General features: G+C 44.3%; 1 protein-coding gene across 1 annotated transcript in view; it reads left to right on the plus strand.

Moving 5' to 3' along the window:
• Positions 1–15,577, plus strand: part of LOC125298274 (noelin-2-like) — a 68,405-nt gene that overhangs the window by 9,015 nt on the left and 43,813 nt on the right. Inside the window, exon 2 of the mRNA XM_048248977.1 lies at positions 9,789–9,938. Coding sequence (XP_048104934.1) covers positions 9,789–9,938 — 150 coding nt within the window. The remainder of the gene's footprint in view (positions 1–9,788; positions 9,939–15,577) is intronic.

The following is a 15,577-nucleotide window of genomic DNA, read 5'->3' on the forward strand; positions in this document are numbered from 1 at the left end:
CAATTTACCGTTGTGTATGGCTTTGAACATCGTGTGTGCTTTAACATCAGCCTATAAGCATTATTCCAGCTGCGCTAAGGTTTTGACAAGCACCACAATTTTGCCTACCTTGTTGTAGCCCATCTGAAATAACTCCAAAACTTTGCTATGTTCCCTCCATCCTTTCGTTGTTTTCAAAAAATGTTTTATATCCATGATGGCCTTGAAGTCTTGAGTTTGTGAATTCGCTTAAATAAGCTTATTATGTGCTGTTAACCAGCAACCATAGACAGTAAAAGAAAGCAGCAAGTACAGTGGGTCCCAGTTAAGAATTGACACTTCATTCACCATCAAGGTGATTCACGCAGCTGGGTGAAATATAAGTACAACTGCAGCCGCTTGGGGGCAGCATAGTCCGCTGTGGCGTTCCACGGTCGAACCGGACGGAGCATTCAACAGCAAGGGCTGTGAATGGCCGAGTTTTCAGTGCGTTTCTCTGTGTTTTTAGCAGCCCCTGCAACATGCTAGTCCACTGTAGCCTATAAGCTTTGTACATAATGTTAAACATAGTTTTGGATTCAGTGGCAAGATGTCTTGATTGTACAGTGCCTGTCTCTCAGTAATGTTTTAAAATGAGAGCTTTGTCAGCTGGCAGTAGGCTACTTTGTCGGCAGTCATGAGAAGTTCGCTTGCTAACAGAACATAAATATGCTGCCCAGAAACCTCGTGAATAGTTCTAATTTGTTTTACTACACTAACGAGGTGTAGGCCTTTGCCTACAGCTTCTCCTTAACAGTAATGTTAACAAAATGACAGCATTCATATGACAAAGGAAAACAAATTCAGTCACTCAAGACTGTGCCACAGCAACCAGTGTAGGCTACAGTCCTACCCAATAGGCCTACTCGAAGCAGATAGCGTTGTCTGACGGTCTAGTGGGTTAATGCGCGTATTTCCAGAACAGGTCTGCAACTTTCAGGCAGTTCTGAGTTCGAATCTAGGCAGGAGCACAGCCATATAAAGGCCTAGGCCTATTGTTATCATTTTTTGCAAGGTGTTGCTCCTGGCAATACTTGTTTATAAGACGTTTGGTGATTAGTTGATAGCTGTTTTTGGGACACGTTAAAACGTTCTTTATAATGAGCGATAAGGGGAGTAAAAGCGACTGTTATGCGCTGTTGTTACAACTGTAGGCTACAATGATTGCAATACAAAAATATGCGTGTGTTAGTTTAGTTAGTTTTGTGATGTTTTGCACTTTTGCCTCATGTGTTTTCAGGTTTGGGCTTTTTTGGCAACATTGACCTTGGTTAGATTCTGCATATGTTATTTCTCCGTATGGAAAATAAAGTCAATTTTCGACACACGTCTGTTATTAGTTCAATAACAAGTGTTCCTTGTTAAAACATGTGGCTAGTGAAACTCATGGGCGGATTATGAACTTTCGGGCCCCTGGGGCCAGATGCATTAAGGGCCCCCCACTAATTGTCGTATATGCGGGAGGGGGGGTTTGGGGGTCCTCCCCCAGAAATTTTTTAATTTGTTTGATGTGATTTCCTGTATTCTGGTCCATTTTGGGGATGGGCAATACTAAATTCAATCAGATTCATAGCCTACATCCTGATTTGTTGATATTGAGGCAATGATTCCATGCAAAGGCTTGGGCTTCAGGGCCCCCTGATCCCTTGGGCCCCTGGGCCTGGGCCCGGTAGGCCCGTGCAGTAATCCATCCCTGGTGAAACTCAAATGATTTTAGAAATATTTAGCCAAAGCCAAAAAGTGTTAGAGAGAAGGAGAGACGCTGGTGCAGCTCAGCTGTCTTCTTAATTTTCTTTATTCTTTAGTAAAAGGTGCAGAACATTATTAAACTTTGACTAACGTTTCGATGTTCATTAGTCAAAAACATCGACACATCGAAACGTAAATCAAAGTTTAATAATGTTCTGCACCTTTTACTAAAGAATAAAGAAAATTAAGAAGACATCTGAGCTGCACTAGCCTCTTTGTTCTCTCTAAAATATCTGTCCCGTTACGCGATTGTTTAGCGACAAGCTGAGAGAACCCTCTTTTGTCTACCAAAAGTGTTACTTTGTGCCCAGCTCCCCACTGCTTGTGAAAGAATGGGGTGGGGAGGGGGCTTAACATTGAAAAAGCTTAATGTCCTAAAACGGCAACAAGTCATAATGGTAGGCTACAGGAAGTGGGGAAGGTATGGGATGACCAGAGCCGTCTTCGCTGTGCTATTCAGAAAGCATCTTCTATTGTCTTTCCAGGCGCACACATCTCGTTACCATATAGCCTATCGAGTGCCTTAACAGATAGGCTAGGCTCTGCTCTTGGGTTTGGCCTCACAGCGAACTCAACCCTCTTGTTGCTTGCAGTTTGTTAAATAAAGCGATGCAGATTACATTATTTATTTCTGATTAATAGCGTCTTTTGATGTCTTTTGCAACATCTGCTTGTTAGGCTGGGCTACTGTCAATGTCCTGTACAGGTAAATGTTCAACAATTGCTGGTGTAGGCCTACAGGCTATAATCAATTAGGGACTGTTAGATTTATTTATTTAGGGGCTACCGGAGTTTTGGGAGGCGTTAGTCCAAAAGGCGTGACCCTCCCTCGCCAGCAAGAAATTTTCTATGACCCTCCAAAGTGATTGAGAAAAAAAACGCATGACCCTCCCCAGTCCCAACAATTTATTGATGCCTTCTGTAGGCTACTGGGTCAATTTGGGAGCTGCATGCTACGACACCTTCCTTGAAATGCCTTGAAAAGGCTGTTGTTTGCACAATTTCACAAATAATTACCGGGACCGAAACAAACCTGCCAACTTTTCTCGGGTTTATTGCTTATTTTAACTTTTTCCTCGCTGTCTTAGGGCTGCGTCACAAGGGGAGTCTTGAGACTTGACAGATGGTGCGAGGCCCTGTGCGAACTTGACAGATGCATGAACTTACGTGCATGAAATCATGCGATAGCTTACTTTACACATACTGTAGCCAAGGCTACCTTCGGTGCATTTTAGTAGCCTAGTCTAATAAGCTACACCACTTGGCCATATGGTGTTTATCATAGGCTACATCACGAAACCAAATAGTATAACAAAGGTGCTTTGTTTTACAGGGGAAATTAATTGGGCATGAATCATTGTGCTGAACGGTATTTGTCAATGAGCAGAAACACACACGACATTCAAACTGTTGATAAGATGTGCACTATGGAAACTGGTCTGTAGGCTAACATTAGACAAATAAATGACACAGACTCGCCATATCCTGACTCTGAAAAACATTGTCTTGCTTTGCTGCAAACTCAGCAATGAAATCATAGGCCAGTTTGCAGGTAGCATAACGTCTTTTCAATTCATAGAAGGGAGAGCCCAGTCTCCTGTGACATTGAGGTGCTCAAATGGTTTTAATAGCCTGTTCAACCCGAAAAGCTTCACCCGATGCCAGTCACTGATCACAATTTCAAATTTTGGGAAGCCGTTCAATCTTTTAAGTTTTAAATGCAGTAGGCCCCTATCTGCCCCTTTGGAATTATATATCGAGGCCTATTATAAGGTCCAGTGCGTTATGTCCTGGGATTGGACGTGCTCAAAAGAAAAGAAAAAACACTTTTTTTTTTATAGATGGTTATGAGGAGCATTATGAGTCTGAACTCCGTCATTCAGACTCAACCCTCTTGTTGCTTTGATATCTTTTAGTTGGCGTTTGAGCGTCGGCAAGCAGGCATGTTCGCGGTTGCAATTTAAGTGAAATTTCTACAGTAGGCCTACAACATGCAACTTGTTAGGCTGGGCTAATGTCTTGTACAGGTAAATGTTCAACAATTGCTGGTGTGCAGGCTATAATCAATTAGCTAAATCATTTGTCCAACTGTTTAAAAAAAAATCGTGCTACATTCAAACGCAAAAGGTGCTTTGATATCTTTTGATATTTTTGCATTATTTTGAAAATGACTCGCTCCAGTCTCAACAGCACGTCTACGTTTTCCACACGCATCTAAGTTCTAACACACATACCCTCTCGCTTTCTCTCTTTCTATCCCTGCGCACGGGGCTTTCTTAAAGGAGCTGCACCATTTTACAACAATTGCATCTACATTTTCATATTAGAATGTTTTGTCTGTTTAAGTGTAAGCTTAAACTACCGTGATCAATTTAACCCTTTAGCCACCAGGGTTTAAAAAATATAAATTGGATTTTTACATCAAAATTTCAAAAGGCCATGGCTTGCAAGTGGTCAGAGATAAAGTCCTACTGTAAATGTGAAAATCATTGAGTATGACCAGAAGTTTATGAAGGGGGTAAATTTACTCATCTAATTTGCATATTATGACGTCACTGGATGGCAACCACCGTGAATTATGCATATTTCAGTAAATACTAGATGTTGAACATATTTGAGCAGTTTTACCTTCTATTTTTGTGATTTCACCGACATAACAAATGAACAGGAACACAGTCACATGTAAACCAACAATAGTAAACTATTTCTATAATCACAAACCCTATGCTACTATACAATAAAGTAGCCTGGTCAAATCAGTTCCATATCGCAGGTGACTTTGAAGTTCTTTAGAGCCCTATTTTTACAACCCCTGCTGTCTATACCACATCCATTACGGACACTATCACATTTCCACGAATCACGGATGTGTTGATGACATAAATTAGGAAATATTAGAGGACTTAATGAGACAAACTGCATGCCGATGCCATTTAACCCAAATGCCCCAGCAGCGGCACGGGAGAGGAAAGCTTATCTGACAGATCTGCATTGTCTATAGTGAGGTAATGTTAGATTACATTGCAAAAATATCACCATGCATTCATAAGATCGTGATTCAGTGAGAGTGATCCCAAAACATCGGAAAGTGACATTTCTGTATTACATTTTGTCAAGAGGAAAAATCAATAGCAAACTGTTCACAACTGACTATAGCATTGTGAACTGTTCCTGGTTGCGCCTGGCAAATCCGCCATCATAATAGCGGTCCGCTATGGAACAAGCGTGCCTGTTGTTAAAGGGAATGTGAGATGATGCTCTGATTGGTATATTGCACGTTAAGCCCAAACCACACCCATGAGTAATGTAGCTGCTACAGAACACCCCATTTTTAGATTTTTAGCCGAAGCAACAGTCAATTTTCCATGATAAAATAGAAACAGCGTCCAAGATCCGCCCACAAAGCGATTTGCGCAAAGTCAATTGTGTTAAAGTGCAAGATAGAGCCCCGAAACACAAGAATACATGACACAAACACACACAAACATAAACACACACAAAATTGTATGAATGTGCACACACACACACACACACACATACAACACACTAATTTGCTTAAATCCAAGCTTTCCAAAACCCCCTCCTGAGGTGCAAGCCTAACAGAGACTGTATACTGTAGGAGGAAACAAATCACTACCGCCCAAACTACGCTAGCCTCGTAAACCATACTCTTGACTACGTTTCGCTACGCTTCTCTTCAGCAAAAAGTCTGGCTCCATTGGCAAACATTGTTTTCCAGGTGGGAGGGCACTTGTTTGGTTAAAAGGAACTCCATTGATTTTAAACTTCAATCACTAACAACCGGGGTTTCATTATACCGAAAAGTTTCTCTGCACCAGGCCCCTAGCAAAAGCGAGCTAGCATCATATCATTGATTCCAATTGGAAAGACAGCTAGCAGTCACACGTTTCATCTAGTTATTAACTTACAGGACATTCAGTCCTTTGACTAACTCAACGGTTATGAAGAAATATGTATATGACTCCTCCCGAAACGACATATATTACCAACATAATTTCCAATACCTCAGTGGAGAGGACAAATTTAGCTCGTAGCTAATATTTAAACTTACCATAACCTCCTATGTAATCACGGTTAGCTTACTAACTAGCTAACGTTAATTGTGGAACTTCGGTATAACCAAAGATCCTTGATTTCTCCGCTTTAATCCTCTCTGGTATGACATAGCCAATTATCTCATCTTAGTATTAGGGAATAAGTTTGTATTGCAAGTGATAGAATTAAGGTATGACTTGTTGTATTTAGTTGACGTTATACCATGTAAAAATAGAAATGTAATGGTTGCCTAAATCCAACGTACACATCGATAACCCTCACAACAGCCTTATTTTGTGCCTTTTATTCATATTTGCTCAAAGATTTAATAAGTATAAGCCCTTTTTCGCTCAAGGGCAATTTGTAAATTCGTATGTTCGCTAAACATGAGGAAGTTGTTGGAAATTACATATTGATATTTTAACTATTTTAACCTGTTAACTTCCCCTGTAACCATGGCAATAGCCATGCAACAAAAGTTGGTGCGTGCTTGCAGTGAGCAAGTTAACACGAAGACTGACATCTTTTTTAGCGACTTTGGATATTTACTCATCTTAGGCTACTTACCATTTATTTGTTGAATTCAGATTTAAACTACTGTAGGGCTCATCTACTTTTAATGTAGATAAGACATCATATTTGGAGTTAAGCATGTCTCTCCATGCATTTGAATAGAAGCCTGATTTTGTTAGTCAGGTTTTCAAGTTCGAAATAACTGGCCGGAGGCATAACCAAGATGGCTGCTGTGTGGACAGAAGCATAACCATACACACACATATATGCATGCAATCATACACACACACACACACACACACACACACACACACACACACACACACACACACACACACACACACACACACACACAGACACACACACACACAGATACAGTACACATGGACAGAAGCATAATACACATAAATAAACATGCATGTCCTCATACGCACACAAACATGCACTCACACACACACACACACACACACACACACACACACACACACACACACACACACACACACACACACACACACACACACACACAGAAATTGGTGTGTAACAGATGGGAGAGGTGTGAGAGGTGCGGCGGAGCTAATTAAAGAGCACAGCACCACCGCAGAGAGAGATGGAGAGAGAGAGAGAGGGGGGAGCACAGCACCACCACAGAGAGAGATGGAGGAAGAGAGATGGAGAGATGGAGAGGGGGCACAGCACCACCACAGAGAGATGGAAAGAGGGGAGAAGATGATGAAGAGCAAGGGGGGGGTCACAGCTCCACCACAGAGAGATAGATGGGAGAAGGAGGGGGATTAGGAGAGCACTGCTGAAAGAGAGAGATGGAAGGAGTGAGATAAAGAGAGGGAGGAAAGACAGTGGGATGGATAAAGAGGGGTTAAAGAGATCTGGACAGAGAGAGAGAGAGAGAGAATGAACATGGGGCATGACACCCAGACAGTGATGGATTAGAGGAAATGAGAGGGAGGAGAAAGAGAGAACAAGAGAGAAGTAAGAAGAGAAAAATGAAAAAGTGAAAGAGAGAAGAGATAGAAAGAGATCAGTCACTGCACCGCCTCATGCAGACACACATGCTTTTATTATTATTTTAATTAGCATTATTATTATCTGGTTAACCAGGGTATTGGCATGTGTGTGGGGTGTGTGTGTGTGTGCGTGTGCGTGCGTGTGTGTCATGCATCATCAGGGGTTATGCCAGGGGAGGTTTGTTCTGTCAATAAAGCTTTTATTACATGTAAATTAATAGAGAGTGATCAGGGGAGAGTCATGCAGACAGACAAAGTGTGTGTGTGTGTGTGTGTGTGGTGCTCTCATCCATATGGATTATTGCAACATCTGTGTCCTATTACTGGCTTTAAATGTTTTAACAGGTGTCGCTGTGTGTGCACGCGTGTGTGTGTGTGCGTGTGTCAGTGTGTGTGTGTGTGTGTGTGTGTGTGTGTCAGCGTGTGTGCGTACACCCTTTATAACTGTTCCCTCTTCTATCTCTCACAGAAAGCCATTGTCACAGGTCAGACATCATCTCTTTCAATTATTACTCTCCCCTTCTCTCTCTCTCTCTCTCCCTATCTCATTCCCTCTCTTCCTCTCATTTTCTCTGTCTTCCTTCACTCCAACTCTGTGTCCTTTCTTTTTCTCTATCAATCTCTCATTGCAGTCTTTCTCTCTCTCTCTCTCTCTCTCTCACCCCATCTCTCTGTCTTTCTCTGACACAGACACATATCAATTCCATTGTTTCCACACAATGTCAAAATCTAATATTCACCATGACTACAGTGTCATTGTGACATTTTTTTATTATTATTTTATTTCATTGCAGATAAGGGGGATTATTTTAGAATACTGTTCTCTCTCAACCCCAACAGTGAGGTTCCATTTCTCATTCTTGTGGACATTAAAATCTTTGCTTTGTCATGACATATTTGCCCATGGCCATCCAAAAGTGGAGCGCTGAACATCACAACAGCAATACATATGTGTGTCTCTTTATTCTTGTTTACATGGACACTTTCTCCAATAAGGTGTTTAATATAAGTGATTTTTCCCCCACATGAAAGGTTCATATCAGATTTAATGTGTCCATGTCAACACATGTCAACTTATGGTTCTTTGTTTTATGCTTTGCTAAAACTATTTTCATGCCAATCAACTCAACTGTATTGAGTTGAACTGAGTACTGGAACTGGAAAAAGAAGTGAATGTGCGTGTATGTCCTTACTTTCCCTCTCCTGGTTGGGTGTATCGGACTAATCCTTTTATTCACTCTCCTCCGTGTCTGTTCTCTACTGACTGGTGACGACTGACCTCTCCCCTTCTCTCTCTCTCCTCCTCTCATCTTTACTATCCTGCTCTCACTCTTCTCCTCCTCTCCCCTACTTCTCATCCCTCCCTCCTGATCTCCTCCCCTCTCCCCCTCCTCTCCTTCTCCTCCTCCATGCTCCTCCTCTCTATTCCCCTGTATTTCTACCCTCTCTTTCCTCCTCCTCTCCACTGCTCTCTCTCTATCTTTCCTTGCCCTCTCCTCCTCTACCCATCTCTCTCCTCCTTTCCTCTCTCATCCTCTCAACCTTTTCCATATCCCCCTTTTCTCCTCCTTTCCTCTTTCATCCTCTCCACCTTCTCCCTATCTTCCCTCCTCTCCTCCTCCTCTACCCATCTCCCTCTTCCTTTCCTCCCTCCTCTCCTCCTCTACCCATCTCCCTCTCCCTTTCCTCCCTCCTCTCCTCCTCCTCTACCCATCTCCCTCTTCCTTTCCTCCCTCCTCTCCTCCTCCACCCATCTCCCTCTCCCTTTCCTCCCTCCTCTCCTCCTCCTCTACCCATCTCCCTCTTCCTTTCCTCCCTCCTCTCCATCTCCTCCCTCCCTCTCTCCACATCCTCTCCTTCTCTCCACCCTCCCCTCCTCTTCTCCTCTCCCCTCTTCCCCCTCTCTTCCCCTTCCTCTCCACTGCTCTCTCTCTCTCTTTCCCTCTCCTCCTCTACCCATCTCCCTCCTCCTTTCCTCTCTTATCCTCTCCACCTTCTCCATCTCCTCCCTCCCTCTCTCCACCCTTCCCTCCTCCTCTCCTCCTCCTCCTCTCTTCCTCCTCCTCTTCTCCTCCTCCTCCTCTCTTCCTCTTCCTCTTCTCCTACTCCTCCTCTCTCCACCCTCCCCTCCTCCTCTCTTCCTCCTCCCCACTCTCTTCATCCTCCTCCTCCTCCTCTCTCCTCTTCCTCTTCCTCCCCCCTCTCTTCCTCCTCCTCTCTCCTCCTCTCCCCTCCTCCTCTCTTCCTCCTCCCCACTCTCTTCCTCCTCCTCTTCTCCTACTCCTCCTCTCTCCACCCTCCCCTCCTCCTCTCTTCCTCCTCCCCACTCTTCCTCCTCCCCACTCTCTTCTCCTCCTCCTCCTCCTCCTCCTCCTCTCTCCTCCTCCTCCTCTTCCTCCCCCCTCTCTTCCTCCTCCTCTCCCCCAGGCTCTGTACCCAGGCCCCGATGAGGGCTGGCAGGTGTACACGTCGACGGCGGACGCGGAGGGCAAGTGCGTGTGCACCGTGGTGGCTCCTGCCCAGGCGCCCTGCAGCCGGGACCCCCGCAACCGCCAGCTCCGGCACCTCACTGAGAGGGTGAGTGGGATGAGTGGGATGAGAGGGTGAGTGGGATGAGAGGGTGAGTGGGATGAGGGGATGAGTGGGATGAGAGGGTGAGTGGGATGAGTGGGATGAGGGGACGGGCACCTCACTGAGAGGGTGAGTGGGGTGAGTGGGATGAGTGGGACGAGGGCCGATCAGAGATGGAGGTTTGAGACTCAGGAGAGGTGAAGAGGCTTGAAGAATGTGAAAGGAAGGTTGAAAGAGAATGATATGTTTCCTTCTCATGCAGATACAGACTCTCTCTCTCTCTCTCTCTTTCATTCAAACTGGGAATAGACAAGCGTGAACTGACTACAATTTAGCATAGTTGCAAGTTTCTCTCTCTCCATTCTCTCTCTCTCTACATTCTCTCTCCCTCCTCACCCTCCTCTCTCTCTATCTCTCCATTCTCTCCCTCTCTTTCCACATCTCTCTCTCCCTGAGTAATGTCTGTGGCCTGACGGTGGCTCTCATTGAGCTCTAATAAGATGAAGCACTCTCTGAGCTGCCCCAGGGGATCATGGGTAATTTAACCATGATGAATGAATCAAGGAGTGGGACAGATAGAGAGAATTAGAGAACGAGAGGAGGGAGTGGGAGGGCAGAGAGAGAAATCAGTTTTGGGGAAATAAAAAAGAGTATAGGGGGACAGAAGAGAAGACTAGAAGAGAAACTGAATGAAAGAGGTGAAGAGAGATAGAGAGGGAGTGAGAGAGAAAGAGAGGGAGAGAGAGGGGGGGTGCATCTGTTTGGCAGAGGGAGAGGAAAAAATAAATTAAGGAAATGAGAAAAAAGAAAGAGTGTGGAGCGGATGGAAAGGTCAATTGTCTTCATCTTGCCTTAGAGAGGAGAGAGAGGCTGAGAGAGATTGGGAGAGAGGGAGAGAGGGAGAGACCGAGAGGGAGAGATACCGGGGGAGAGAGGGAGAGGCAAAGCAAGCACTTTAGCATCCTTCGTTAAAGCAGTGGTTTATTTTCTCCCATGCATACCTCTGAAAACATGCAGCATTAAAATTCCTCACACACCAAATCTACATACTAACATAAGCTCTGCCTCTCTATCTGTCTGGCTGTCTGCCTGTCTGTCTATCTGTCTGGCTGTCTAAGGTTTTTCCAGGGCCCCTCTGGTCTCCTCAAAAGACCTGAACATCGCTGCCAAATCCGTGTCTTGGCCTTCATTCTGTTCCCTTATGAGATTTTAAGATGCCCAACTTGGCCTGTCTCACCAACAAATTGCAGTCCTAACTAGATGTACATGAAGAGCCGTACAAAATATGACCCCATACTTCAGTCCAGCACATTTTTTCCACAAAAATAAATCAAGCTGAAAGGCCTATATGATTCTAACTGTCTCACTAAATTGCATTATCCACACTCAATTCTCACTGGTATCTGCTAGACAACAAGTACCAAAACATGATTAGTTCATAGATTTCACATGTAAAATTCATTTTTATACAACCCACCCCATCTTGCCTGTTCATAATTCTGAGAAATTCTTGTGTGCATGTGTGCGTGTACATGTTTATGTGTGTGTGTGTGTGTGTGCGTGCTTGTGTGTGTGCTTGCGTATGTGCCTGTGTTTGTGCATGCATGCGTACATATGTCTACTGTGTGAGTATGTGTCATGCATTATGATTACTGTGAATGTATGTGTGTGCGTGTGTATCTTTTTATGCACATGTGTGCACATGGAATGGGTTAACATGACCCCTGGAGGCAAACATACAGAAAAAATTGGTCATCCCTAGGCCCCACGGTTCTCAAGATATTCACAGAAAACTGTGTCTGCCCTACCCTCCTTTTCGGGGTCCAGTCCAGCGGGGGCTACAGATCAAAAGAAAAACGATGGTTCCATGCTATCCATGTGGGGTTACATGCCCACCAAGTTTGATGTACCCGGTCTTTCAGTGTCCCAGGAATGTGTAACGGTCACTAAATGTACACATAAATCATTTTATTGTAAGGCCCCCATGAACGAAAGTTCACAAAACTTAGCATGCATTCGGAAGGTGTCATAATGATCCTACACTTTCAATTTTGTGCAGTTTGACCATCTCAGCCAGAGATATTGTGATGAAAACACTTCATTTTGCTTTTTAATTTTAACTAGGTGAAGCTATACATGAAATAAGTGGTAATGGGATGGGTTGACATGCCCCCTTAAGACCAACATACAAAAAAGGTGGACCTCCTAGGCCCCACGGTTCTCAAGATATTCACAGAAAACTGTCTCCGCCACCTACAGGTCAGTTGGTGTATAGTAACATAAATTAATTTATTGTGGCCTCCATGAACGGAATTCCACGAAACTTGGTGTGCATTCAGAGGGTGTCATAATGATCCTACACTTCCAATTTCGTGCAGTTTTCACTATGTTGGGTCACAGATACCTGCGATTACAACACCTCATTTTACTTTTTGTTTGTGTTTTAACTAGGTGGCGCTATACATGAAATGAGTGGTTATGGAATGGGTTGACATGGCCCCTTGAGATCAACATACAAAAAAAAAATGGTCCTCCTAAACCCTACGGTTCTCGAGATATTCACAGAAAACTTTGTCTGCCCTACCCTCCTTTCGGGGGGTCTAGTCCAGCGGGGGGGCTACAGATCAAAACAAAAAACGATGGTTCCATGCTATCCATATGGGGTTACATGCCCACCAAGTTTCGTGTACCCTGGTCTTTCAGTGTCCCGGGAATCCTTGACGGAAATTTGGACATGCGAAAAAGAAAAAAAACCTATATGACAACCTATATGACCGCCGCTTCGCTGCGCGGCGGTTATAATTATTAGACAGCACTCTCCCACCCTGCCTGTCTGTGGCCCAATACAACCTAATACACACAGGGTCATGGAGAACAGGAACTTTCCCAGGTACTGCTAAAAGAGAGCGCTCTCACAGAATAAGTGAAGTGCGTCTTCTGGAAGACTACCAAAAGGGCAACTGGGTGTGTGAAACTGTCTCGTTAAACTTGGGCACAAATGTATTTGTGGCGATCGAGCCATGGAACGGCCTACATTAAAAGGTCACTTCTTCTCCTCGGCAGTGGAGACTTATAAAACAGCCTCCATTGGGTATTGCCACATTGCCCTCCACTTACCGTTCCTGGGCGAGCTTTCAGCTGTCATGTAAGAAGTGTATAACGTTTACACAGGCAGAGAACAACACCTTTGTCCTGATTTAAAAAGATAGATAGATAGATAGATAGATAGATATATAGATAGATAGATAGATTGATTTAAGCAATAAGCCCCGAGCGGCCGTAGGTTACGCTGATTCTACAACAGCTAAGGGGTGTTGTTAGGCACGACGCGCCAGCGGAGTGGTCCTGAATGGGGTGGGGTGTGGAGGGATAAATTATCACTATCACTAAACACTATGCCTTGATATCCACCAGTGGCAATATGCCCCCTTTGACCATCTCCCATACTTTGAGGTGTTACCTGTAACCCTGGAAAACCCCTGAAGTACTCCACCTTGTATGTCTTGCATTCCATGATTATACTGTATAAGTGTGTGGTAATGGTAGCATTGCCGTCTGACCGTTGGTTGTCCAAGGTTCCATTTCTGAACCTGCTGTTGCAGGTCTGTGTCGCTTTAGATAGAAGTGTCTGCTAAAAACCTGTCACTTTACTTTCTACTTTACTGTGCATGGTTGTGCAATGTTGTGCAATGTTCATGAAATAAAAAAGGAAAATAGGGGGCAAGACAGAAAAGAGACACGCAACCAGACAAAAGGCCTGCAGCACTCCTGCACACAAACACTCCATCCATAGAGAGAGAGAGAGAGAGAGAGACAGAGAGAGAGAGAGGGATAGAGGATAGAGCCTTTTTTTGTGGAGAGAGATGTAGAAGCTCAAGAGGGAGCTCAAGAGGGAAAACATAGCAGATGGACCAAGAGAGAATGAGAGGAGGAAGGTGGGAGGGAGAAAGAAAGAAAGAGAGAAAGAAAGAAAGAGAAAGAGAGAGTGAGAGATGAAGGTCATGCCTGACCACACAAACTTGCAAAGGTTGCAGAATAAAGGACAAGTGAAAAAAGAGAGGAAAGAAGAAGAGAGGAGAAGAGGAGGGCAGGAGAACGTGAGCGTGAGCTAGAGGAGGGCAGGAGAACGTGAGAGTGAGCTAGAGGAGGGCAGGAGAACGTGAGAGTGAGCTAGAGGAGGGCAGGAGAACGTGAGCGTGAGCTAGAGGAGGGCAGGAGAACGTGGCGTGTGAGCTAGAGGAGGGGCAGGAGAGCGTGGCGTGAGCTAGAAACGTGGCGTGTGCGTGAGCTAGAGGGAGGAGGGCAGGAGAACGTGAGGGTGAGCTAGAGGAAGGGAAGGAAGCAAGGGAGCAACAGAGGGAGAAGTGCAGAGGAGGAGAGAAGGGAAGAAAAGAGAGAGAGAGAGAGAGAGAGAGAAAGCAAAAGAGCAGAACAGTAAGAGTGGTACAGAAGGTCAGTCCTGACCATCTTTTGCTGGCAGAGGACCGGGAGCCCATCCGCCCCGACCTTGGCCCATTCATCAGGGGTGCGTGCAGGATCCGCCGACAGCAGAGATAAACAGCACTGGGGATGGGCCGATAAGAGACACAGATTCACATCACAACCCTGCCAAATTAAACCCAGCACAGCGACAGCGAGAGAGAGAGAGGGAGAGAGAGAGGGATAGGGGTGGGGTAAAAAGGGAGGGAGAGAGAGAGAGACTTTCTTTTCCCCTCTGTTAGAATCAAGCAGTGTAGCAGAAAGCTGGGTTAGATGTGTTTGTTTCCAGACAGATACTGTTTCATATCAGATACTTGCCTGCATAAAGCAGATATTAGCTCATGTTGCTCATTGCACCCATTGTCAGTGAAGCAGCAATTTAGAGACCCCCCCCCCACTACTTTAAAATCAGAAAAGTCTTGCAGTAGGGGTGTAAAGTTTAACCGATACGTATCGGTATCCGTTTTAACGTGTAAGATATCGGCTACATCGTCATACATTGAAGCCCATTATCGAGGAATAAAACTGAAATGAACCGGTCGTTATATTGATTTACTTATTACGAATGCGGTTCACAACCTTTTCTGCTTCGCTCAGACTCTCATTTACGTTCCAAGCAGCGCGTTCATCCACAATCGGTTTTGAAACTACCTCATTAGCGCGAATCAATGGTAATGCAGTTCGCTTTTTGGCTACATTCATTGCCCAAAGTTGTCAAATGACCTCATTACCCATACATCTTCTGCAACTTAAGCACGTGACAACTCACACTTTCGGTCATTATGTTTTACAGTTTTACTCTTTTTTTTTTCAAAATCCAGCGCGAAATTAAACACTAAACAGCAACGATAGTCTGTAGAGTATAGCCCACGTTTCATGAAGGGATTTCCTTAATGTTAAATAATAATAATTTGGCCCTTGCTAAACGATGCACAAATAATTAGCCAATTATTTTGTTCATATTCACTCAGACTTGTGGCATTATAGGTTTCTGCATTAGGTCTACAGTTGGAACAAAATAAACCCAGAGAGTTCATTGATATGTAGGCCTATTTTATTCTTGTAGGCTATATGAGAAAAGGCCAAGAATGTCTTAAAGCACTGTTTTATTTTATTTCGAATTGTATTTGGCTGCTGTGTTTGACTGAAATGTAAACTATTCTTTT

The sequence above is a fragment of the Alosa alosa genome, chromosome 7, assembly GCF_017589495.1.
Source record: "Alosa alosa isolate M-15738 ecotype Scorff River chromosome 7, AALO_Geno_1.1, whole genome shotgun sequence".
Taxonomy (NCBI): domain Eukaryota; kingdom Metazoa; phylum Chordata; class Actinopteri; order Clupeiformes; family Clupeidae; genus Alosa; species Alosa alosa.